The 27,760-nt window shown below is 37.0% G+C and overlaps 1 protein-coding gene across 1 annotated transcript in view; it reads left to right on the top strand.

Moving 5' to 3' along the window:
• The window catches only part of IQGAP1 (IQ motif containing GTPase activating protein 1), a 90,795-nt gene that overhangs the window by 851 nt on the left and 62,184 nt on the right, over positions 1-27,760 (top strand). The window contains exon 2 of the mRNA XM_072950818.1: positions 1,164-1,263. Coding sequence (XP_072806919.1) covers positions 1,164-1,263 — 100 coding nt within the window. The remainder of the gene's footprint in view (positions 1-1,163; positions 1,264-27,760) is intronic.

The raw sequence follows: 27,760 nt of genomic DNA, 5'->3' as shown, positions 1-27,760 counted from the left end.
TTATATTCTGCGAATAATGTTCTGTTTTTAAGTTAATTTCACTCAACAGTTATATGTCAGGTGTTGTGTCACATTTGTGACATTAAAGATGGGTAAGACCAGGCCCTGCCTTCAAAGAACGTTTAATCAGAGAGGCAGGTGTACAATCTAGTGATAATAAAGATAAAGGTGCCCATGAACTAACTAGGCATAAACAGTAATGTGGGCGAGGAGGAGAGGCTTGGGGAAGGCAGTAAGAACATAGGTAGGGCATTTGAACAGAGAGCCTTGCAGGATGCTGTGTAGTTTGACAGGGGTAAGGGACTTGACATGAATAGTAAGAGCTTGGACTAAGGAATTGAAGAATAGGAGAGCACTATGTGTGTTGGAAACTGAGTGGTGCAGAGTGCCCAGTGCTGGGAGGGAGTCTAGGGAGAGGGAGAAGAGTTTCCACAAGTAGTTGGGGCTAAATTGGGAAAGGCATTGAATGCCATCCCCAGGAGTTAGGAATTTATTCCACATCCTGGGTGCCCATAAAGGAAATGGATTGCTTTGAAGTGAAGCTATAGCCTTTTGAGACATACTGCCTGGGTTTGAATCCAGGCCCCATCATTTATTGACTGTGAGACTAAGATCATCAGCCTTAATTTCCTCATTTGTGAAATGGGAGTGATAATCACAGGATTGTTGTGGGGCTTCAAAGAGCGAATGCATGTAAAATGCATAGCACAATTACTGCCACTTAGTTCTCAATGACTGCTGGCTTTAGTTAGTAATGAAAGAGGGAAAAACATTAACTCTGGAATTTACAGAGTCTGGCAGATAGACCAGCACAAATTTAGACCAAAATCTCGTCAGTAGTTTTCAAGTCACACTGAAATTTAGTACATGTTCATATAATTGTATTTTTAACAAAGGGTAGGATGAACATAGTTTATTTTTTTCTCTTAACGGAGGCACTGGGGATTGAACCCAGGACCTCGTACATTCCAAGCACACACTCTGCCACTGACCACCCCCTAGGATGAATATAGTTGAAGCCCCATGGTTCCTGTTTTAGGAAAGTTATTGTGGTACACCTGGCTGTCCACACATTACCCTGATTCTCTAGGAGATTAGCAGGAATTTTATTGCTCAGGAAGGTTACAGATCCTTGTACTTACATTCTTTCTTTCATGTTTTAGCTGTCCTGGATAATGAGAGACTTACTGCAGAGGAGATGGATGAAAGGCGACGTCAGAATGTGGCTTATGAGTACCTGTGTCATTTGGAAGAAGCAAAGAGGTAAAGAAGGGATGACTGGAGAGAAGATTGGGAGAAGGGAGCTGATCTGGTGTGGACAGAGATAAAGATCTCTTTGAGTATGTTGTAGGTATGACTGTGGGAGGCTGGTAGTTTAAAGGAGTAAGTCAGTCCACATAGGGTGTTTTTCATGGGAGCAAGTAGCCTTGATGGCAGTTTATCATGAAACACTTCAATGGGCAAAATATGTATACTAAGAAACTTCCAGTTTGTGGTGTTCAGTTTTATGCTTTATGGTGCATGTTTTGGGCACTACCACCCAGCTGTGAGGGAGAAATATCATTTTTAAGGTTTGAAGTCCTTGGCCTTAATATTTCACTGGTTCTTCATTAGTTTTGATTTCTATACAAATTGGGTCCATTCTCCCCTTGGAAGTGCTCTGGGTGTAGGTCCATCCATTTGGCAATGTGCAAAGACTGTTTACTAAAGCCAGCGTCCTCTGCATTCTTTGTGAAGTGAATGTACAACTGCTGTTTTCCTTTTACAGATATTCCAAGACCTTGTGGTCTTATTCTTAGAGTGTTGATTTGCTATCAGTGGTTCCTTTCTTTTGTTCTGGTGCCTGTGTTCCTTTGCAAGGTCCCAGGGTAGAGAGATGTAATTACAGATCATGTATCCTATAAGTGAGCATTGGTGGGTAATAAAAAGGGATAATAAAAGGGTTTTGTGGTTAAAGTCTAATGAAAATTGAGGGTGTTTCAAATGGTGCTAATAAACAAGAGTGTTTTTGTCTTGTTTTGTCTTTTTAATTCTGAAAATTTTAAAATGCTACAGAAAAGTCCAGAGAACGATACAACAAACATCTACGTATTTCAGAACTAGCAAATGTTAGCTCTTCAGATTTTTCCCTTTTCTCTCAAAAGGCACAGTTGGAGTCCTTTTTGTGTCCCTCCCTGGTCCCATTCTCCTTCTTTCCATTCCTGGGGCCACCACTAACATGTGTTTGGTGCATCTTGTTGAATCTGGGCTTCTTTTCTGAGCTTTAAGCCCTTTCATTAGACTGGGGGAGAATTGTGGGGAGATTAGTGATGATTTAGGTGGAGAGGATGATAATAACACTTGTTTTTTTAAATGGAAGATTAGACCACAGGAGGTGAATATGTTACTAGAAGACGTTTCTCATACAAAGTTTGTAAGGGCCCCATGAAAAAAAAAATTAAATCCTTTGCTACTTAAATTGTAGACCAAATCTAGTTTTGGAAGGTATAGAATTTGAAAGCTGCAGCTGGTACGAGAGACCGTCTTGTGCTCTGTGAAGTCTTGGTGTCTTTGTTAAGGTGACCTGGGGATGAGAGAGAAGGGCCCCAGCTTGCCTTCCTTCCCCTGGCTATTGCGTTTCTTCTTTTATTGGGTTTCCATTGTAAAATTCCCTTTTTTTTTACAGAGGGTATCTTGGCTAACACTCCCTTGCTACCACTATTCTAGTTGTACTACTAACCTGGTGCAGCCACCTCATTTCAGTGAGGAGACTGAGGCCTGAGCTTTCATGGTCTACTTGTCATTTTCTTAACTGAAGAATAGTTTTCATCATTTTATACAGTGGTTCTTAACCAGGTGTGTATATTAGAGTCACCTAGGGAACTTTTTAAAAAATACATATCTATCTTATGACACAGATTCTGGTTCAGTAGATCTGGGCTGGAAGGTCCAGATAGCTATATATTTTAAATGCTTTTAGTGGTTCTGATGGTCCTCCCTCCCCCAGTAGAGAAACAAGATTTTAAACATTTCTAGAACTCTTATCTTCTGCTGGGTTATGATAGCCTGGATAGGATGATGCACTTCATCACGTTTCCTTCTTCAAGTGCTGCACTAGTAAGGCGCTTCATTTCCAACTACTGTAGAGCACTCTGTCAGGTGTTTTTTCCCCCATAATAGGAAAGGAGCCCATTTCCTTTAAAATCCATCCAGAAGGCCATGATCCCCTGGGATGTTTTTTAGTTGGGTGCTTTTGCATACTTAGGAAGTGACTAAGGCACTGAGACATTTGTGATAGTCTTTATTTTTTATCCTTTGGGTTATAAGGGAGAGCATAACAGTGGCATATTGTCCGGGTACACTCTACGCTTTGACCTGGCATCGAGGAAATGTGCTTGGTTTATTTTATGGAGGCAATCATATACAATCTGGATGCAATGTTTTTTTGTTGTTGTTGTTTGTTTTGTTTTTGTTTTTTTGCTTAAAGCTTTGATTAGGTAATAGATACTGTAGTTTTATATATCTATCATTTCAGTGAAGAAGAGGCAGTTGCAAAAAATTTTTTTAAGTTTTTTAGATTTTTTTTGATTAGAAGATCAACTTTGGAAGCACCTATTTAGATTTTACAACTAGAGAGGATTATGAAAAAAAGCCTAGGATTGTCATGCTGAGAAAAGAAGATTGGGATCCCTCCTGGCCACCTAATGTGGCTGCTCTCTCCACTAAAAATTGTTTGAGGTGCACCACAGACAAATCACATGCTCTTCCTAATAAGCTGGGGCTTCAGCTCCCAGTTGTGTCTCCTACCCTCATGAGCTGGGTTGTGCCTTGTGTGCTGCTGAGGTCCCACTTTCCCCTCTAGCACAAGTCCATTTTGCCTTTTTGGACTGACCCCATCCTGTTTCCCTCATACCTCCACCCCTTCCAAATTGGAGGAGTCCCAAGGTCTGGAATTTACACCCGCTTCAAGGCCAGGGAGAAAGATCAGAGAGATCCAAGGGAGAAAAGGTTTCCCTCTTCAGTTCTATTTATAATGCTGCTACTCCTCCCACTAAAAGCTCCACCTTATAGCACAGTGGCCCCATTGTGTATCCCAGGATACTCTATTTTCTCCTGTACCTGTACCAGCTCTTTCGTGGGAAGAGAGGAGCGTGTGTAGAGACAGAGCATATAAATGTGCACAGACATGGAGTAAGAGTGTGTGTAGAGAAATCAGTGTGTTGTGGGTGTAAGTTTGTGTTTCCCCAAAAGGTTAAGTGGGAAAATTTAGGAGTGATTCCATAAAAGTATGCACTGGGAGTGGTTGGGAAATAAAAAGTATAGAGGTTTTGCTTTTCTCTGTTGTTTGGAGAGTATCGTCAATATGGAAATTGTTATTGTTCTAATGAAGTATCTAAGGATTCAGGGTTTTATGCTGTGGGCTGCAGAGCAGACCAAGGACTTTATAAAAGACATCTTAAATTACAGATTTATGCTTAAATGTGGTTAATTTTTTTATCCTTTTGCCTGTTCTGATTGGGCTTTACATTTGTTTTGCCTAAGGAGCAGTTGTTTGTAGAGATGAGCAGCATTTTCACTCCATTGAAGGAGATGAGGTTTAAATATGTGAGGTGTGGTAGGTGCTCAGGTCTTGTACAGGAGGAAGTAATAGGAAAATCAAAAGGTTCAGGTGAAAAGACCCAAGAAGAGAACATATCAGGCAGAGCAGAACAGGGCAGTCAGCAGATGAGGAGCATGTATGAGTAGAACTGAAAATGGGAGAAAATTCAGTTCGGTTAGAGGTCACAGAGGAGGGTTAGTTAATTCCAGCACTCCTCGAGTTTGACAATTTAGGATTCCTTCTTTCAGATGCTTGCTGGCATGCCCTTTGAAGCCTGTCAAGGGCCACCTTCCTCCTGCTTAGTGTCCCTACCCCAGCTCCAGGGGCAGGACTCCCTCCCCCTTGTCAAAGGGAAAGTGAGGGCTGTGGCTGGTTGGAGACAGTCAGGAACCACGTGATGTTAACAAGCGCTTAGCACTAAATAGAGTCACTTTACCTTCTGTAATTTAGGGGAATTGAAAAAATATCTTGGAAAGAAATCAGTTCTTGAGAACAAATTCTCTTTTGTGCCTGTGTCCTTGTTTTTAGCACTGAACATTTTTCAGGATAGGCTCTTGAGATCTCTCCTCTAAGTGGGATCAGAATTCCAGTAACATCTGCATATATCCAGGTTGGCACACTGTGATCATGAAAAGAGTAGTTAAAGACATTTAAGAGGCTACCAAATAAGAATGGATAGGTGAGGTGAGTAGGAAGAACAGCTTGCGCACCAGCTTCTAAAATTCTCAGATGGAAGAATATCACCTAAAGACTGAGGAGGATTCTTTCAGTTTGACCCAAACTCTCCATTTACGGATGAAAAAACTAATTTAATCGTTTCATGAGACCCAGTGTGATTAAGGGGCCACAGTAAATGTAGCTACTTAATGGTACTTTGGGACTGCAAGCTGCATGCATTCATGTATTTATGATTATCAAGAAGCACGGGGTGGTATTTATTCTTTTTTTTTTTTAATTTAAGTACAGTCAGTTACAATGTGTCAATTTCTGGTGTACAGCACAATGTCCCAGTCATGTTGTTCTTAAGTCTTAAAATGGTGACAGATGAAAATCTCTTTTTTTCTGAAATTTATGTTAGTTCAACTGCCTTGGACAGACTCCATGGTAAGAAGTGGGTTGCGTCTGAAAAGTGATTCAAACTAAGAGAGCTTATCACATGGTAATAATGTTACAAAGGGGAGGAGTAGTTCCTAGCAGAGGCCAGGAAAAGCTACCCTACAGTGTAGCTGAAACACTTAGCAAAGTTTACAGTTGAGAAACGTGGAGAGTAATCTGGTATATATTAGGCAGTCAACTAGTTAGTAGCTATCAGGATTATTAAGAAAAGTCGTACAACTATAATCTCATAATACTTGTAATTAAGTAAGATAAATTTTTAAAAATCTGAATAAAAGGTTTTTGAAAATCTTGACTGTTGAGATACACGAAGCGAAAAGAATGAGAGGACTTTCAGTTTTGGCAGGTGTGAGTTCTGATTGTTGTTTTGCAAGTTGTTTAACTTTAGGGAGTGAGACTAAATTTGTACTTTGCAGATTGGCGATACTGTGCGTTTTAGGGAGTTGATGTGAGGGTTAAGTGCCTGACACTGTCTGAAATACAGTAGGCACTCAATAAATGTATTCTTTATCCTGGTCCTTGCGGCAAAAGCAGGTTTAATATGAAGATGATGAGACGTTCATAAACTTTTCTGGGGAAGTTTCTGGACACTTTCAAGGTGCTGAAGATTGGTAGTTCTAGTTTTTTTCATTTCAGACTTAAGCTGTTGTCTGAAAGGAAACACCAGAAACAGAGGATACCTCTAGAGGGTCGAGGGAAAACTCCTCCTTTTTACTTAATATTTTCTGTATATTTAAAGTGATTTTTATGGAGAAGGTATAGCTCAAGCGTTAAGAGTGCGTGCTTAACATGCAAGAGGTCCTGGGTTTAATTCCCAGTACTTCCTCTAAAAATAGATAAATAAACCTAATTACCTCCCCCCCCCAAAAAAAACTTTAAAAAATAAATAAAATAAAATACTTTTTACAATAATCATGAATTTATAATAAAAAAGGAATGGATTAAGAAAAAGGAAAAACTGTCCAAGTATGTAATTTTTAGATAGTTGTAATCACAAAATTTAGATTTGTTTGATTACTGTGTTGTCATCTTAATTACTATTTTCAATGGGTACATAATGTCCATAACTTATTTAGGCTTATTCCAAAAGTTACATTGCTTTCATTGCTGGAAAGAGTAAACATTTTCCCTTTTTTTGTTTACCATTTTAATTTTATTATGCAAATTGTCAATGATGTGTGTTGGTCTTCTAGGGTCATGATGTTGATTTTTTCCCAACTCTCTTGTAATATGGGTGTCAACGTCATATTGCTACAAACATTTTCTCCTGATTTTCCATTTTATTTGTTCTTTCACTATACAGAAGTTTTAAATTTTATGCAGTTAAGTGTTAATCTTTCTCTTTGTAATTTCTTCTATCAATTCAAAGCCTAGATAGTTTAATTTCTCTAAAGCCTTGCTAAGATTTGAAGTTTTATATTCTGTTAGCTTTTCTATGATTTAGTCATGTGGTTTTTAAGCATCTAAGTCTTTAAATTTCATGGTGTTTCTCAATTACGCTGATATTATTTAAAAATAATCTTTCTACTACCTATTAGCAGTTGATATCTACTATGTCAAATATTAAATTATATATAATTCTATTTCTAGACTTTTTATTTTATTATGGTGAATTATGTTTCATTTTTCTTAAAAAACTGTGTGACTTCACTTTCTTGTACTTACTATTGAGAAACAACATCTGAAGCTAGTTTGATTTTTAGTTCCATGACAAGTAACATTTTTAAAATGCTTTTTCATGATTTGAAACTTGTAAAATTCTTGTTTCTTGAAGTTTCCCCAAGTTACATATTAGAATTGATACTGACTTAGTAATTTTGCCTGTAATAATATGTTTTTTGTGTGTTTATTTTAGCTCCGAGAAATTGTTATGCCTTTAATGATTAGTTCTAATTCATTAGTTCTGTGGTAGGGTTGCCTGCTGGCAGGTTGTATCTGCACAGTGTTTTATGGCGGATCTTCATTTTGTTTAAGTCAGCATTCTAGATATGTGTCTTACATATATGTCTTCTGTTTCACTAACTTGATTTTCTGCCGTCTTGATTTATTTTTCCCCTTGGTTCTGTTAATGGTAGTTGCTTTATCATATTGCGACTTTTTTCTGTTTGTTTGCATTTTTTGGTGAGGGGAGGGAGGTAATTAGGTTTTTAATATATTCTTAGAGGTGGTACTGGGGATTGAACCCAGGACCTCGTGCATGCTAAGCATGCACTCATACCACTTGAGCTATACCCTCCCCCATCATATTGCAATTTTCATTTTGGACAATTAATTCTTTTTCCCTCTCTGCTCTTATTAATAGATTAAACAGTCTCTGATTAGTTCATGAAGAATAATGTAACACATGTAGGGTCCTTTTTAGGTGGAAAAAAGGAAATTGTAGCCAAGAGAGTTTGTTAGTTTACCAGTTCCCCTTATTTTCGGTATGACCACAGGAAATCAGTGTTAACTGGGTTGTCTACCTGTCAAGGTTAGGAAAGTCTGGTTGGGCTAAGTGGACCATTGGTTTGACCTAATCTGGCATTTATTTCTTCTGGTCTCAGATGTCAGAGCAACAATTGTGTTTATATATTTTGATGTTCCCAATTGAAAACACAGTAAAAATATATTTGAGAGCCTAAATTGGCATTTCTAAGAATGTAATTTTATAGCTTTGCATAATGACCTGTCTCTGATTTCTGCATAATTCTTTCTGTTTTCACAGTTTAGCAATTTGGGGATACCTGTTGATACCAGGACCTGTTTTGAACATTTTTAAGCCATGTGGTATTTGATGGACTCCAGTTGTTTCCAACTGGTGTTGCTAAATAAGCCCCTTCACAGGAAGTATTTTTTGTAAGTGCTGGTAGGCCAAGTGAGACTGTCCGGAAGTGATTCATATGACTGGGGTTGTTTGTTTAGTTTGGGACTTGGTTGCCTAGAGACAATATCTTTGAGCAAGCTGAGTGAAGTGCCACTTGAATGCAGAGGTCCCATTGCCTACCTGATCAAATCAGGACTCTGCTCTTTGGTTGTTCTGGAAGAGCTTTTGGTAATCTAATTGATCCCTGTGCTTTGGCAGTGTGTGAATCAAAAAACTTTAAACATATAAACGAAAGACCTGGTTAGTGGTTTATTTTGAAGAGAAAGTTTACTTGCTTAAGTTTGAATGTTGTTTAACAATTTTTTTTCTTGTAATTGTATGTTGGGAAGAATTAATTTATTTTTCAATAATAAGGCATTTTGTTAATAGAAACCCCAATACCTTAAATACCTTTACAACAGCTAAGAAGAAGCAAAATAAAACAAAAACCCCCAAACCAAAAATCAGCCCTGCAGTTTGCAAGGATATCATGATATACAATATCTCCCTCTTCTTCATCATCATTATCATCAGTAACATTTACTGAGCCCTTGTCATGTGCTAGGTACTGTGCTGAGCACTTCATATGCATTGTCTAATTAGCTATTTTTGAAGTCCCATGAGGTGCTTATTCTTATCTACATTTAACAGAAAAGAAAGCAAAGCTCAGAGAGGTTGACTCACCCATCTAGTAAGTGGTAGATCCAGATTTTAGGCTTGGCAAGGACTCCAAAGCCCTTGCTCTTCCCCAGATCAGTCTGTCACCGCAGTACTACTTCTGCTTCTAAAAATAAAATCAATGGCAACAGTAACTACGAGTAATTAAGCAGAATGGTGGTGTACTTTACCTACAACATTACTGTGAGATAGGCATTATTTTCTTTTGAAAAAGGGAAAAGATGAGGTAGTATCACTTGTTTCAAAGTCATGCAGCTATCTGGGGAATTCAAACCCAGGTCTGAGTGACACCAGCACTACTGTTGTCAGCCCCTATAGGCACTGAAGGGGCAACATCTAAGTCCAACATTAAGTCAGTTAGCTCCCAGAGATATTAAACAATCGTCTAGCTGTCAGATGTGTGAGGGAGTGTGAGCTATTCCCTGCTTCTTACTGCAGTCTCTTACCTGCCTTTCTGATTGTATGAGGGCAATTCTCTGATTTGTCTTATGTATTTTTGTGTCTAACAAATTGTTGAACTCTGTCTTACACTTCTTATTCACTGCAGAGCTAAGATAGTGACGGGCATATATGTTAAATGTTTGTTGATTGGTGAAAATTTTGTGCATGAACGCTTAAAAGAAATACAATAAACATAAAATCTAAGTTAACTGATTTTTTACAGGTATCTAGAATCAAAACTGGTCTGTGATAAATGTGTATATATCTAACTTTTTGACCTAACACCTGCTCACTAAGATGGTCTCCTAGAACTGGAAATGGATTCATCAGAGGTTATATGGTTACATACAGTAATCTGGTGAGACTGGAGAGTGCCTGGTTGGTTTTCTTCTTCACAACCTGGGATATATTTTTGATTCAGCTTAGAAAGGCATTCCTTCTTCCCAATTGCTTATTTTTTAAATAGTGACCTCATGCAGACAGGAGTGGCAAACTGGATTGGAAATTGCCTTGGATTGTTTGGCAAGAATTGTATTTTTTGGTGTTGTGGGTGGAGGAAAGGCCTGTCTAAAGGCCCTTATTGCTTCTTTACTCCGAATACCTTCCTGTTGACTCATTGGAAATCATAACAAAAAGCAGAAGGAGCATTGGAGAAGCAGCTGCCAGCCCAGGACTTGGCTTCTGTTGGGGCAGATGTTTGGGGACTGAGAGAACTCTGGCTTTAAGAAAAATTGTGAGACTTTTGTAGTAGAAGAAAACACTATTACCATGGTAGATGTTTATCAGCCTGTTGCTAGCAATCATTAATCAGCAGCATAAAAAACTAAAAACTATTTTCTTGAATAGGGTTATTGTTCTAAAAATTAAAGCAGAGGAACTAACGTGTAGAAAGAGAGAATGGGGCAAAATTAGAAAAGGAAGAATTGAAAAGAGGAAAAAACCTACTACCATTAAGGATAGGAAATGATATTAAAAGAAACTTAAATAGAATACATCTCATGATATAGCAGATCACTTTGTTACAAATACCATACATCTCAGATAACCTTTAAAACAGCTGAAACAAAACAAAAGTTACTTACCACTTACATGACTATTATAACAAAATGTTTTTCTGCCCTGAAGACATATTACTTTGGACAGTGCTTCTTAATCACTGATAGTTTGAAAGGGTAGTGCTTAACAGTGGCTTAGCTTCAGAGGTTTTCCTTTAAAAACTGAAGAATACCCACAATAATATTTTTTAGGCAGATTTGGTCTTAATTTTTAAATTAAATATTTTTTCTTAATTATTTAAAATAAATAGGTAGTATTACAGATATGATATTTAATTCAGAGGCTCTGCTAGGATATGCAGTTAAAAAAAAAAAAGTCTGTCCCCTTAGTCCTGTTTCCCAGCCACGCAAATTTCCCCAGTTGGAACCACTGTTATGATTGTGTATCCTTCCAGAGAGAGTCTATGCATATAAATACAAATCACTTTTGTTTCCTTGTTTAGAAGTGATAGCACTATACATTCTGCTTTGCATCTATTAACATATTCCACATGAATACATTATAGTGCTTCCTTTTTTCCCATCACAGTGGTGTAGTTTTTCAGTATATGGGTTTAACCTGTCAATGGACACTTTCTCCCCAGCTTTTACTATTATAAATAGTGTTGTATTAGCCACTTTGTATGTATACTATCTTGCAATTGTGAGTATTCTTGTGGAATAAATTTCTAGATGTGGGAATATGTACATTTAGTTTTGATAATTATTGTCAATTTGCTCTCTCTGGAGGTTGTACGAATTTATAAGTCCATCAATAATATATGAGAGGGCTGCTTTCTCTGTAATTCCACTAACCTAGAGTATCATAATTTTTTTCATATTTGTGAATTTCACAGATGAAAATGGTATTTCACTTGTAGTTCCATTTCTAGATTATCTTATTCTGAGTGAAGCTGAGCATCTTTCCATATGTTTAAAAGCCATTTATATTTCTTTTTCTGTCAATTGTTTTGGCAGAACCCTTTGCTTATTTTTCTGTTGGGTTCTCGGTCTTATTAATGTGAGAGCTCTTTATATATTAAGGTTGATTCTTTGGACGCCATATGTATAGTAAATAATTATCCCAGCTTGTCTTTTAACTTTTGATTTTAGGGTGTTTAAAATAATTTAGAGTTTTAAAACGATTTTTTTCATTAATCTTTTATTTTTAGCTTTTGGGCTTTATGTAATTTTTAGAATGTCCTTATCTATACTGAGATTACACAAACACATTATTCCCCCAGGCTTTCTTCTGGTATTTTTAGGATATAAAGAATTTTAACATTTAACCCTTTGATCCATTTGAAATTTATTTTGGTGTTAAGAGTGGGGTAGAGATCCTGCTTTATTTTTTTTTTCCTCTAAATGATACTTGGATAGTATCTTAAATATTGAGCACCAGCAATGGCCTGCTTATGAAATGTACTTTGGAGTTTGCCAAACTCTCTGGTCTATGAATTGAGATCTTAATTTTTTTCAGAGCAAGGCAGCTTCAACTTTTGAGATTTTTGAAATATATGGCTTAACTATCCTTTTAGGAAAATTAGCTGGAATTTTCCAGAGTGCTTTCAAGCAAGTTGTGTTATGTTAAAGAGATTTATAGTGTAATGAAGTTGGCAATGGGAAAACAGGTTTTGGATTAACAGCTTTGACGTATATACTGTGAAGAGATAAATAGACTTAACCAAACTAATATAATTTATTCTTCGTGTTAAAGGAAAGTACAGTGTTGAAAACCTTTGAAAAAACTGTTTAGCTGACTTCTATATCACTATTTTTTGAGGTGTATTCTATTAATGTGACATTAAGGAAGAAAGGGTTTGGTGGTCAAACATATTTCAAAAATGCTGTATTAAACCGAGTTAAATAGATTACTTAACTGATGGACTATTTAGACTGTCATGGGCTGTAAACTCTGAATCTCCAATGGAGAGGATAGTGTAAGCAATATTCCTCAAACCCAGTTACTAGTTTACTATCAGACGCTTGCCTCACAGATCATCCTTCTTAGGACTAGTGTTCCAGGGTCTACTTGTTGGGAAACACTGTTCTCTATCAGAATAATGGATTTTAGGGACTATTTCAAGTAAGAATTTGAGACATGTTCATGGTCAGTTCCTGTTTTATGTTTTATCTATAGTTTCTATCCTTTCTCCATTGAGTTCTCATGTTCTTGGTTTATAGAGCTTACAGCCATTATTGTACTAACTGAATAGGTATAATTGCTGAACTGTTGCCAGTGATCTTTAAGGCATTGTGAAAAACAAGAAGGTAGTTTTTAAAAGTGTGGGAGTGCAAATGTAATTATTAAAAAGAAGAAGATATCACAAATTCTAGTCTAGTAAACTAGTCTGGCAAAATTCCATAGCATTTTGTCAAACAGATGGCTTATGAGCACTTGGTGAGAAAGAGGCAATGTTTAGGAGACAACCAGGACTCCCTGAGAAAGGCCCTGTCACATTAACATCGTTTCCTTTTGGACAGGGTCACTAGATTGGTGAATCAGAGAAACATGATAACGTCTAGATTTCAGTAAGGCATTTGAAAGTATGTCTTGTGATACTTTTGCAGACAGGTTGGATTAATGTGGACTAGATTGTAATGTAATTAAGATTTATAGCCAGTTGAATAAATCATATTCAAAAAGAGCTGCTAGGTGGGGAGTGACTGCTTAATGGGCATGGGGTTCCTTTTTCGGTCATGAAAATTTTCTGAAATTAGTCATGGTGATTGTACAACATTGTGAGTATACTAAAAACCACTGAATTGCATACTTTAAAATTGTTCAAAATGGTGAATTTATGTTATATGAATTTTAGCTAAAAAAAGCTGCTAGGTTTTTAATTCAAAGAAAGCTCTTTAGGGCATGTTACATATGCATCAGTCATGTTGCTGGGATGAGTTAATACACTGCATGACAGATTTTGCTTTTAAAATACCTTGAATCTCATGATGAAGTTTAATACTGATAAATGTGACATTCTACATTGGGGTTCAAACAATGGAATGTCTAAATACAGGATAAAGAGAGAAGTTGCATTAGTGGGAATAGGACTAGTGGGAAAATAAAACAAAATGAAATAAGCCTGAGACCTTTATTAATTCACAGAAATGTGGTGTGTGTATGCAGCAAAGGAAGACATGGTTCCATTGTCCTCTGTCCTGATGAGAGGCTACCTGAAGTTGGTCTTCAGTTCTGGAGGCCATACTTTAAGAGGGGCCTTGATAGTCTAGAGCGGGGATGAGAGATAATGTGGTAAGATTCTTTCACACCCACAGCAGGCACTGCCAATAGTCAGAATCCTTTTCAACATAGAACCTGAGAACTACTCCCAGTCAGTGAGTGTTGGTCCACTAGTTGAGACCTGGTTATTGCTCCAGTACTAGGGCATGTTGGATGAGCATGACCAGGATGAAAAAGGATCTGTAGATTACTATGTATGAGGAATAGTTGAAAGGAGTGAGATTATTTAATATGGAAACAAGATTTATAGGGAATATAGAATCATAGAATCTCAGAAGATCAACCTCTTATCCAGTATAGGAGTTCATTCACCTGTTACTATTTTGCCTACATTATTAGAAAATTCCTGAAAAAAGAAGAGAGGTTCAGTTTATCATGTGTGATACCAGAGGAATAGAACTTAGCAATGGAACTCTGCTTAATCTGAGGGAGAACTTTATAACGATAAGAAATTTTCAAAAACATTCCCCCAAAACTTGCTTTGGGAAGCCTACGTTGCAGATTTTCAAGCATAGACTGTGTAATGGTTAATGGAGGATTATGTTCTAACCTAAATGCTTTCTCGGGTTACTTAAAACAGTTTTTATTTTCATTTCTTGTGTTATTAATAGGTATTTTTATTTTGAGTGACTTGATAATATTACATTGCTCTTTTTTTTTTCTGACATGGCTGAAAAAGTTGGGAAAAACACCTCCAATATAATAAAACAGGTAAAATATTTTGAGCTCTTTCATCCTTTAGGACATTCTGATAGAACTGGAGAAGATGAGAAAGTATAAGCCAGTCCTGCCCTTAGGGAGCTTACAGGTTAATTGGACAGATAGGGCATAGCCCTTTGAAAAGTTACTCAACATCAAAGGATGAAAAGTCTAGCTAATGTCAGAAGGCAAGATAGATTGCCAAGGAAATGATGCAAACAGTTAATGTGTGAGACTTTAGATAAGGGAAAGGTTATTTTATGGCTGAATTTTGCTAAATAATGTGAAATTATATGGAAGAGAAGGGAAAGCATAACATGTACATTTGTCTTTTTCTTTTGTGCTCTTTTAGAGGTAAGACTGTCTTTTTCAACTTTTGGTGTCCAAAAGCACCTCCCTCCATAGTGCTTTTCACAAAGTAGATGCCGGGGAATATGGTTCAGTAGAATTGGTGCAAAGTTGGGTGGAATGTGGAGGCTGTGGAGGTTAAGAGAATTTCAGTCCGAATGGCAATGAGAACTGAGGGTAATTTCTTTTTCTTCTATTATTTGGTTGTTGAGACCAGGAGTGTGGTCCTTAAGCAAGAAAGGTGACTTTTGGAAGTAACACTGGAATTGTCAGAGATGGGTGCTTAGTAGGCATCTCCATCCCTAACTTCCCATAGCACAACTTGATGACCTCTATTTTCTCTACAAACTCCCTCAGTTTTTCTGGCACTAACAAATTTATCCCATCTCGCTTAACTTACCATCTTGACCTCCTTCCCTGTAGCAATTGAAGAACTGTTTTTCTTCCTAGGACACAACCTTCTCTCAGTGGCCTAGATCCTGTCCCTTCTTGTCTTCTAGAGTTCTTTCCCAAAATTATTTTCTTAACTATATATAACTTGAACTTTTTCCTGCCAGTTCTTTCTCTTTAGCACATAAACATCCTCACCCATTCAAGATATATCCCCTTAGTCCTAGACCCTCACCTAATTATTGTCCCCTCTTTTTTCCTGGGAGGAAAACTTGTCTTTATTCCCTACATCCACTTTCTAAAATCTTAAGTCATGTGGGTGTGATTCCTTTACCCCAATGAAATTTCTCTTTCTCAAATCACCAATGACTTAATTGCTATGTCCGTTGGAAAATTTTCAGTACTTATCTTACTTAATCTCTGCAGCATATGACACTTGATTCATTTCATGAGATTTTCTTCCTTTTAACTGGGTATCATTTTATACATAAAAAAATTTGACCTGTGTAAATATATTGCCTATCTAAGAAAATAAATTCAGGCAGTACTTTCAGGAAGCTTACTTGGACACCCACCCTCATCCCAGGTCTGAGTTAGATGCTCCTCTCCTGTGTTTCTATCACCCTACCCACCTGCCTTGTTTCTCTTGGGGTTTTTTGGGTTTTTTGGTGTATATATATATATATATATATCTTTTTTTTTTTGGTGTTTTTTGGGAGGAGGGAAGTAATTAGTTTTACTTTATTTAATTTTTAGAGGAGGTACTGGGCATTGAACCCAGGACCTCGTGCATGGGGAGCATGCGCTCTACCATGTGAGCTATCCCCTCCCCCCGGTATATATGTATCTTTTATTGAAGTATAATCAGTTTACAATGTTGTGTCAGTTTCTGGTGTACAGCATAATGCTTTAGTCATGCAAGTATTTTTATTACAGCTCTTCAGAATGTATTGTATGTGTTTTATATTTTTCTCTTCCTTAATTTACTGCGAGTCTTAGAGGGCAAGGGCTATGTCCTTAATGATATCGTAGTTAACCCTGCCTCCTGTTATTTCTCACTAATGACTAGATCTGAAAACTAAATTTTTGACATATTCTTGCTCTACAGGCTCTCCTTGTTCTCCCGAGCTCTAACAGGTACCGCAGTAGGCAGTGACTCAGAGAATTGCTTTTTGCAAAGAAATATGTATCACTCTTCTAGTAGAGGAATCTTCTAGTAGAGGATTCTCACCTTTTTTTTTTTTTTCACAAGAGCTGCTCACAACCAACAGTGACTAGGCTGAGACTTTAACTCAGTTTGAAGAATTTTTTTTGTTTTTGTTTTTTCATTTACAGTTAAAAGGTCTTTTATGCCTCATGGTATTTGGTAAAGTAGAGATGGGTGGATGGATAGAGTGAATATGATAATGTATTTGAAAACTTAGTCTGGGAGTAAGTTAATCCTATTCACCCAGGGACTTTTTTGTTTCTTTTTTAACTTTATTGAAGTATAATTTACATGCCATAAAATTCTCTCATTTTAAATGTATGACACAATGATTTTTAGTAAATTTACCAAGTGGTGCAACCATCACCACAGTCTAGTTTCTATCACTCTAGTAAGACCAGAGGATATTTTGAAATATGATAACAGTTAGACATTTAATTTTAGCAAGTAAACTTGACATACCTTATCCTGTTCAGCAAGAGTGAAATGATTTGCTCAGGGTTAGGTCTGTATTAGGTATCAAGAGACACAGGTTAGATAAGTTACTTAAGATAAAGAAAAAAATTTTCTCTTGTGTTTCTCACTTATTCCTATAGCTGTTCAGACTGGTTTAATTTATACTCAGAAGTTTCTTTTAGAACAAATACTATCAAGATTTCTCATTTCGCTTGTATGGCTTGGAAAACTAGCCTTTATCATTTCTTGCCTGGGTTACTACAGTACTTTCTTTAGCACTTCCTCATCCCTTAATAGTCCTTCTCCTAATCCATTCTGCTCAGAGTAGTCTTTTAAATCAGATCTGATCATTTCCTTCATGTTTCAAATCCTTCACAGGGTCTGTACATTTTCTTCCTTGGGCTTGACATGTTCTCCCTCATCAAAACACACACACACACACACACACACACAGACGGGTCTGTACATTTTCTTCCTTTGGCTTGATATGTTCTCCCTCATCAAAACACACACACACACATCCTTCAAGACCAAAATGCCCTTTTCTCTTGGAAACCAGCCTTAATTTCCCTCTCTTTTCATGTGGTGAGGAATGCTTTATTGAATACATTTCTTTTTTTCAAGACTTGTTCTTAACCACAATGTGTTGAAATTACTAGACTGTTTCCAGTGCCTAGATGGTGCTCAGATGTGTTGGTGGCTTAGTAAAATTATGTAATTTTAAAAGTAATTATGAGGAAAGATGAACCAACCTGGGAGGTTTTTAGCAGTGAGTAATGCTGGCATTTGGTGTGGGGGTTGGGGGGGCATTTGCTCTGCAAGCTGGGTGTGGTACCAGCAGAGCTGCTCCTGGAGGAACTGAATCTCAATGGTTTGGAGTAGTCAGTTCCGGCATTGGTATGTTCCTCTTCTGTATTGCAAAGAGCTGGCAAACCACTGAAGTCATGTGCTCTGCGGAACTTGTTCAACTGGTTTCCTCTTCACAGACCCCTAATTCAGATTTCCACCCTGATTCTTTTCTCCATATGCACTTGGTCTGGGCTTGTTTTAAGGCTTACCACAGTAGAGTTCTCCGAAAAGTCATTTCTTTGTCTTGCTGAGTGGTGGAAAGGGTAGGGCCAAGTTTATGCTCCCTTTAACAAACTTTATCAGTAAGACAAGGTAGACAGGTATTACACAAGTTACTGGGTATCAGACTTTAGAGGTAGGTTTATTTCTGGGATCTAGCTATCCCACACACATATGCAAACATACAGTTATCATTATTTAGAGCCTAGTAGTGCTTGTATGTATTGTCTCAGTTAATCTTCACAACAGTCTTACGAGAGTAGGTGCTGTTCCTAAATCCTGTTTTATAGACAGGAAACTGAAGCTCAGAGAGGTTAGTTAGGTATGTCATTCTTGCTCATTCTTATTTCCTTCCCTCTTTTCTCAAGGAAGAAGCGGGTATTTTTCTTTCCATAGCTAACTGCCCACTGTGTTCTTCAGAACCTTCTTTTTTATTCTTTATTTCTTGTATCTTTAGTCCCTCCTTCTTTTCTTGCAGGGTGAAAATGCGTGCCTCTTCTTCAGTTATTAAAAGAAAAAAAGAGAGAGACAGACAGACAGACATAGACATGCCTTCCGTGGACATGCATGCCACCACCTCAGACTAACCCTTTCTCTATTCCCCCGATTTCTCTTCTTAGACTTTTTCAAAAAGAAGTCTACATTTGCTGTCTCTAGTTTCCCACTTCTAGTTACTTTTCTAGTTACAATAATATGATCCTCCTGCATGACTGCTTCACTGAGACTCCCCCTTATTGGGGTCCCAGATGACCTCCTCTCTTATTTGCCGTAACCTTTTCTCTTTGCCACTCATCTCTCTGCAGCATTTGAAGTCGGTGACCTCTCCGAGCTTCCTGAAAAAATTTTCTTCCTTGATTGCCATCATGTGATTCTCTCATAGTTCTCATTTTATCATACTAACTATTCTTTGTCTGCAATATTCACCTCTTAAATGTTGGCATTTTCTAAGGCACAGTCCTTGAACTTTTAAATTTTTCTGTACAGTCTTTCTGTCATGAGCTCATTCACTTCCATGGTGCCAGTTTTCAAATCTGGATCCAACTTGGTCTCCCTCCTGAGTTTTTCCAACTGCCTGCAGGATGTCTCTACCTGGATGTCTCATTGACCTTTCAAGCTGAACGTGTTTCAGGCATGAATTTATCATTCTGGCCTGCTTCTCCTGATGTGTCCAGCTTTGTTTAGTGGCATCATCTTTTATTTAGCCACCTATGCCACAAGTCACCAAATCATTTGTTAAAAATAAAACAACCTTTTTCCTTTTATAGAAGTTTTTGCAAGTTTGCTATGGATGGTACATGTTGCCAGATTTTCTTCTGGAACAGTGTGAGAATGTGGAGTTTCCCCACATATTGGACAATAATAAGTTACTATCATTCTTTTTTATCTTTGCCAGTCTGATAGCTGAAAATGGTGTTGTTTCTTTAATTTGCATTTCTTTGATTAGTAGTGAGATTAAGAATTTTTCCTATAATTACTGGCTATTTATATTCTTTTGTGAATTGCCTATTTGTGATTCTGTTACATTTTCCTAGGGGGAATATCTGTCATTTTGTTTATTTCAAGCATTAAATATATATATATGTATATTTATATGCATATAAAGGTTATGGGAGAGTATTAGCTCCTTGTTATGTGTTGCAAATTTTCCCTCTAGTTTATCTTTCCTTTCAGATTTTTATTTTTTTAAATTGCCTTGTAGAAGTTTAACTGCTTTTTATATAGCCAGTTTATTTCCTTCTCTTTTTTATGGCTTCTGCCTCCATAATCTTGTTTGGAAAGGCCTTTCCCATTTCAAGATTATAAAACTATTCATCTCTATTTTTTTTCCTTTTATTTTATTTATTTTTAATTTTTAAAAACTCTCTTAATTCACTTGATGTTTAATGTCAGTAGCAAAATGTGAAGTCAGGAGCTAACTTTGCTTTTTTTTCTTTTCCAGTTGTCTGTAAAATCTTCATCTTCCTCAGTGCCCTGACGCCCACTCCCAGCCATCTGACAGATGGTTAGATGGGGTCAGTTCTTCCTTTGAAATTACTCATCATTTTTCTTTCTGTTTTTGCCATTGCCCTAGTTGAAGACCTTATTATCTCTCACCTGGATTCCTGAGGTAGTTGCCTAATATTTCTCTGTTGAATCTGTCTTCTGTGCTGCTGTCCTAGTTACCACACTAAGCATTAGATCTGACCAAGCCACTCTTCTGTTTGAAAACTTTTGTGGTTCTAAAGTTCCAGATACATCCACCTACTCCTCTACCACAGTGATTTGTCATTCCCTAAGTATGCCTTTTGTTTTCATGCCTTTTTGCCCTTTCTTTATGCTATCTCCTTTATCTTAAATGTCTCTTTTTTCTATTTTCACTTCTCTAAACAATTTATCTTACAAAGCCTAGTGCAAATATCATCTATTGTAACTAGTAGTTTAAGCATCTCTGTTCCCAGAGGGTAATCTCCAGGTATTCAGTATATTTTATGCCACTGATAAGTGCTGCACAGAGTGTTCCACTGGATATGTTTCCTAGATGGATGTGTAGCTGTCGGAGTAGATTTTTATTTTTTTGAAAATTGATTTAAAATATTTATAAAATAAAACTTTATCAAAATAGGCTAAATATGAAAGGTATATGAGGACTATTTATAAGAACTATTATGCAGTTACATTAAAAATAGGCTTTTATATAAGCGTTTATTTTTCAGACTAATTTGTTAACTTCAGCGTTTAATATTTAATAGATCTCTCTCAGTACTTGACAGAGTGAGGGTTGCTAATGAGGTCATATACTGTGGTGTGGGATGCTTCAGGAAGCCCAGCTTCAGAACTTGAGCCTGTATTGGTGAGTGTTAAGTAGCTGGTAGCCGTTACTATTTTTGAAGGAGGTAATATATTGTAGCAATTGAGTTTGGGCTTTAGAATCACAGCAGCTTGAGTTCAAGTATGAGCTCAGCCACTTACTGGGTAGGTAATCTTGGACAGGTTGCTTTACTTGGAGGAGCCCATGGCTTTCTTATCAGTAAAAGAAGAATAATAATACATTTGCCTTATGAGGGTTTTGCAAGGATCAAAGGAGGTAACGCATGTAAAGTATGTAGTTTAACATCTGCCAAATGGCCTTAGAGATTCTTTTTCAGTGTTACTTATATTGAAAATGAACCATTCAGATGTTATTCTCCCTGTTTAATAGTTGTGTTTCAGATCAGATGTCACTTAAAAAATTTTAGTATTTTTCATTTGAATTAGATTTGTTAAAGCATTTCTGGAGTTAACAGGAGGAAAAGAAAATGTTGAAATTTTGTATCCCTTTTTGGGAGAGGAAGGACTACGGACTCTGCTCTCCATTTCCTTCATGTAAGAGTTTGGTCACCGAGTTCTGTTTGTGGCCAAGGCTGAGGATGTGCTGATGTCACCACTTGATATGATATTCTCAGAACTTTTAAACAGTGACTTATTTGTTAAACCATTTGTACTTGAAGAAAAATTAAAAAACCCCACATTGTTGCCAAAGTGATTTTCTGAAACACGGATCTGATCAGATCATCTCCCACTTAAAATCCTTCGGTGCCTCTCCTGACAAGAGTGAGGGAAAGATTTCTTACCATGACAGACAGGCCTTGTACCATCCAGCCTGCTCATTTTTTTTATCTCCACCTCCATTGTCCCCCTTGTGCTTTTTTTTCCAGCAGTGGCAGTGCTGAGCTACTGTGTAACCCATGTTGTTTTCTCAGCCCTCTCTGCCTTTGTACATGGCATTTCTTCTGCTTGGAGGCCTTCTCTGCCTCGGCCGTTTGGTTACCTCCCCATCATTCTTTAAAACCTATTAATATTTATGGATTATGTGAAGCTGAAAGAGAAGTTAATGTTTTGGATAACAGAATTAGGGTCCCAAAAGATGTTGATATTTGGGACAATGGGCTGAATCAAACATAAAGAAATGTAACAGAGATGAGTGCAAATAATGATGCTAATATGTAATTGTACAGATAGAGTTTAACAGCTGCATATTTGGGAAAAAGATACTAAGAATTTCTGTTGGTTGGAAAAGTGTTATGAAATAATTTAATCAAGGCTTTGCAGTTATTTAGTGTTTAGAATGAAGGGTGATCATCTGGTCCATTTCAGGCTAGTCAGACCACACCTGGAACATAGTGTTCAGCTGGAGAGAGTTCAGAGATGAGTGAGAAAGATGGGAGGGCCAGGCAATAATGTCTAACACTGCTAGTAATACCAGCTAACGTTCTGAGTGCTCTTCCAGGCACTGTTCTTAACACTTTATGTGTATTACTTCTTTTAATCCTCACAGTCATCCTATGAGGTAGGTGCTATTCTTCCTCTCATTTTATGAGGAGTACTTGAAGGAACTGGAAATAATTTTACTTACAAAAGTGTTAGCATATGACTCATCCTGTGAGGAGAAAGGAGTAAAAGGACAAATATTTTTTAAATACCCAGCCAAGTGTTGTGCATTTCATGTGGAGCCAGCTCCACATTTCACATATAATCTTATTAATCCTTAACAACAGACCTATTTGGAAAGTAATGTTATTTCCTTTTAACAAATGAAGAAACTGGATAAGCAATTTGCTGTGTTGATAAATAATAGAGACAGGATATAAATCCGGATCTTTTTAAGTCCCTAACCAGTGTGAGTCACATTATATTTTTAATTCCATATGTTGTGTTGCTCCAGAAGGCCGCTTAGGGTGCCAGTGGGGAACTAGTGCTTGCTTAATAAATTTTTTCCTGCTGCTAGAATCCAGAAATAAAATGGGTTAACCTGAATGTGTGATTCCATGTCAGCATCAGTGTTCTGGGTCAGCTTGCATCGTGATTTAGCCAAGATGTTATGAGAGTATTCAGGCATTAAGGTCAGGGAGGGAGTGGGAGGTGAGAGAGGAGTGGAGGAGTTGGGGTAGACTAGAAGATCTTAAAGAAGCCTTCCAACTGTGAAATTCTCTGAAACTTAAGATAGTTTTAAAATGAGAATTGGTAACATGAAAATTGTATTGCCCAATGACTTTTCTTTTGTGCATAGATTGATTTATTTTTTTAATTTCAGCATTATTGAGGTATAAATAGCATATAAAATTGTAAAGTGTTTAAAGTAAGTCCATTGTGTTGATTTATATATTTGTTTATTTGTTTACTTATATGGAGATACTGGGGATTGAATCCGGGACCTCATGTACGCTAAGCATGCGCTCTATAACTCAGCTACACCCTCCCCGCCAACCATTGTGGTGATTTGATATATGTATACATTTTGAAAAGATTCCCTCCATCTAGTTAATTAACATATCCATCACCTCATATATTTATCTTTTTGTGTCTATGTGTAAGAACATTTAAGTTCTACTCTCTTGCAAATTTCAATTATACAATACAGTGTTATCAACTATAGTCAGTATATTTTACATTAGATCACTCAGACCTTATTATAGCTTATAGCTGAAAGTTTGTATCCTTATACCAACCTCACCCTATTTTCCCTACCCTCTACCCACTAGCGACCACTAAATGTTTGACTTTTTCTTTTAGATTCCACATATAAATGATACTATGCCGTATTTATCTTTCTCTGTCTGGTTTATTTCACTTAGCATAATGCTCTCAGGATCCACCCATGTTGTCACAGTGACAGGATTTTGTTCTTTCTCATGGCTGAATACTATTTCTTTGTATACATATACCACAGCCTATTTATCCATTCAGTTATTCCTGGGCACTTAGGTTGTTTCCATATCTTGGCTATTGTGGAATAGTGCTGCAGTGAACACGAGGACGCATATATCACAGTCATCCCTCCATATCCACAGGTTTAGCATCTGTGAGTTCAGCTTACTGAATTGAAAATATTCAGGGAAAAAAATAATTCCAGGAAGTTCAAAAAGCAAAACTTGAATCTGCTGCTTGACAGCAAATATTTACATAGCATCTACATTGTTTTATAACTGTTTATATAGTGTTTACATTGCATTAGGTATTATAATTAATCTACAGATGATTTAAAGTGTGCAGGAGGATGTGCCTAGGTTGTATGCAAGTGCTCCAACATTTTATATATGGGAATTAAACATCTTTGGATTTTGCTACCTATCTATGTGGGTCCTAGAATCAATCCCCTGTTGATACCCAGGGATAACTATATCTCCAGTAGTTGGATTGCTGGATGATATGGAAGTTCTGTTTTTAATTTTTTGAGGAACTTCCATATTGCCTCTGAAGTGACTACACCAATTTACATTCCCACTGTCAACTGAAAAAAAAAAACACATCTTAGAAGTTGAGAATTATGTTTTATTTGGCGGACTTACTGAGGACTTAAACCCAGGAGACAGCCTCTCAGATAGCTCTGAGGGACTATTCCGAAGAGTTAAGGGAGGAGCCAGGATACATAGGAGTTTTTGAAAAAAACTCAGGGATTTGGAACATCAAAACATTACTGCTAATTAAAGAAAACCAGACATCTCAAGTTAATGAATTTAGTGCTTTTCTATGTATATGGGAAGATGCAAGAGTCTGGGCCTATTGAAATTATTCCTTTGATATGCACCTTACCTAAAGGGCCAGTATCCTTTTTTCTCTATCCTGAATCCCCTCAGGGTGCACCATTGTGGGTGGCTGCAGAGTCTGATGTCTTGGTGGCAGCCAACCTGTTTTTCTCCATCCGGAATTCCCCTCAGGGTATACCTTCAGGGGCGGCTGCAGCGGCTGATGGCTTGATGGCCTCAACATTCTTTGTTTACTGAAATGGCAGGTGCCATTCTTTGTCCACACCATCAACTCTGCACAAGGGTTCCCTTTTCTTCATGTCATCAACAGCTTGTTTTCTCTTGTCATTTTGTTAATAGCCATTCTAACATGAGTGAAGTGATATCTCATTGTGGTCTTGATTTACATTTTCCCTGATGTTTTAATGATGTTGAACATCTTTTCACATTCCTGTTGGCCATTTAAATGTCTTTGGAAAAATACCTATTCAGTTCCTCTGCTGATTCAAGTTAGATTGTTTGGTATTTTTTTGTTTGTTTGTTTGTTTTTTGCTATCGAGTTGTATGAGTTCTTCTTATAATTTGGATATTAATCCCTTATCAGATACATGATTTGCTAATATTTTCTACCATTCTGTAATTTGCCTCTTCATTTTGCTGGTGGTTTCCTTTGCTGTGCAGATCTATTTAGTTTGCTGTAGTCCTCTTTGTTTATTTTTGCTTTTGATGCCTTTGCTTTTGGTGTCAAATAAAAAAAAAAATCATCTCCAAGACCGATGTCAAGGATCTTCCCCCCATGGTTTCTTATGGGAGTTTATGGTTTCAGATCTTATATTCAAGTCTTTAATCCCTTTTGAGTTGATTTTTGTGTCTGGTGTAAGTTAGGAATGAATGCATAGATTTATTTTTAAATGTATTTATAAAGTTAAATGCTTAAGTTCTAGAAGGAAGATTTGTGTTTGAGTTGAGAATCACTGGTGGACTTAAACTAAAATACTTAAAACCCTATTAAGTGGACAGAACATGGAGAGAAACCAGCCTTTTTCCTGCATGGGCTATCTGAAACTTTGTCCTGTTTCGACAGTCCTGTGGAGCTCAGCCCTGCTAGGTGATGTGGTAAGAGCAACAGTGGTATAGTGAGAAGGATTCTAAACTAGGAATCAGGTTCCTCTTATTCCACCTTTGCTACTAGCTGGTAAGTGACTTTACTCTTATTTGTAAAATGATGGGGTTGAACAAAAATGTACAGCCTTTGGGTAAGCTTTTTGGGCAATAATTTTTTTTTTCTTATTTTGGAGTTACACTTCTAAGATCTCTCTGAAGGAATTAATTATAAATGCAGAAGAACATTGTGTACAAAGATGTTCCTTGCAGAATTATTCAGTGGCTGAAAACATTTAGAAACGGAATAAATATCCAACATAGGTGACTGATTAAGCACTTGGTAGAATTTTAATGTAACTGATAGTCTTCAGAAACTCCATATAGTTAACATGGAAAATATTCATAAAATATTAAGAAATGTTTTATAATTTTCTTTAGTGAATATGTATTATATTGGAGAGAATACCCCAAAGGATTCGTCCTTGAAGTACATTCAGTTCCTGGCTCTCACACTTTGATTCTGTGAGTCAGTGGCAGAGGGGGAATCTCAGTTGGGCTCTAGAGAAGGACATGAAGGAGGCTTTGTTGCATCTTCTTGGAATTACAGTAGAATCCAAACTTCTGCTAAGATTAAAAATGATAGTACTATAACACCCTACATAGTGCTCTTGATTTTTCATAGCAATTTGGTCCTAATTTAACTTACTCTATTCTTATAAACAAACCAAGTGATACTGTAGTGTGGAGCAGAACTTTGAACGGAGGGTGAGCCACGCATAACTGGAGGGCAGTTTTGGGCTTTGGGTAGTTGTTTAGAGACACTTCTGTGTTTTGCCTGTTTCTTCTAGCTCTCCCTCTCTGCTTATCCCTTTTCATCAGATCACAGTTAGCTTTTATTCTGGCCTGACACTTGTGTGATATGTAGGGTATTCTACTCCACTATAGAAAATTTGTAAACCTTGTTATCAGTCAGTTAACTGTTTTATAGCAGTTAGACAAGAAGGCAGAGATAAAGGATTGTGGGAAGTGTGGCTGTGGTCCCTCCTTTTACTTTGATTTAATCTAGTGGTCTCAGACACGAGGACAACCTAAACGGCTCTGATTCAGGGTAAAAGCACTACTGTGCTGTTTATCCGCAGTCTTCTCTATGTGTTTACCTCATCTTGAGAGGAAAATAAGTAACTTTTTCTTCTTACTGTTATGTGGCCAAGGGCTGGTTTTGGCTTAGAGTTGTTCTAGGTTTATCCCTGTTAATGAAAACACAAGTTAGGCTGTCCCCTGAGAGCTGGGGTTGCCAGGAGCTGTTTGCTGTAATCTTTTTAGCAGTGAAATATTGGAGAGACAGTTATATGAGATGTGTCCTTGGACTACAACTCTTTTTCCATACCAGTGACCTACGTTCTTTTCCATATTGCCCTTCTGGACTTTAGGCTGTTGGAGAAGTATAGTTTAGATTTTGTAGCTGTTACAAATTGGTATCCAATTCAGTTACTATGGCAACTCTTCTGGAAAATTCATTTGTTTCTTCTTTTTTCCCTTATGACATTTTAGTTCTACTACCTAAAAGAAAAGCCAGAGGAGAACACTTATGATCATTAGGTATAGGAAATACCCAGGGAATTCTCTGGCCCATTCATCTAGACAGTTTTTATTTAGGTACCTACTGTGCATCAAACAGTATGCTCGCTGCTTTAGAAGTAGAATAGATTTGAAAGTGAGGCTGAGTAACTATTCTATAGAACTTAAGAAAAACAGGGAAATTGTTGCATTTCCTTATTATTTTTTAAAGATTCTGAGTAGTAATCTCATTTTGAAAAGATATAATTAATATAAGAAATTTTATCCTGAATTCTAAAAGTAGTTTTTAAAAGTATGGTAAATTCAAGCTCTATTGTATATCTTTCAGGCAATTTTATTACTGTAAAGAATTATACAGAAACACACAAATGGGATTATAAATACATTTACATGTTAGTTGGCCTGTTTTTCTGTTGGTATGTTAGTTTTTCTAGTGTTAAATTTTCGTGTGTGTGTGTATGTGTGTCTGTACAAAATATGGCATATTTAAATGT

The sequence above is a fragment of the Vicugna pacos genome, chromosome 27 (assembly GCF_048564905.1).
Source record: "Vicugna pacos chromosome 27, VicPac4, whole genome shotgun sequence".
In the NCBI taxonomy this organism is placed as follows: Eukaryota; Metazoa; Chordata; class Mammalia; order Artiodactyla; family Camelidae; genus Vicugna; species Vicugna pacos.
The sequence above is the reverse complement of the archived record's forward strand: the minus strand, read 5'-3'. Positions and strand labels throughout refer to the sequence as shown.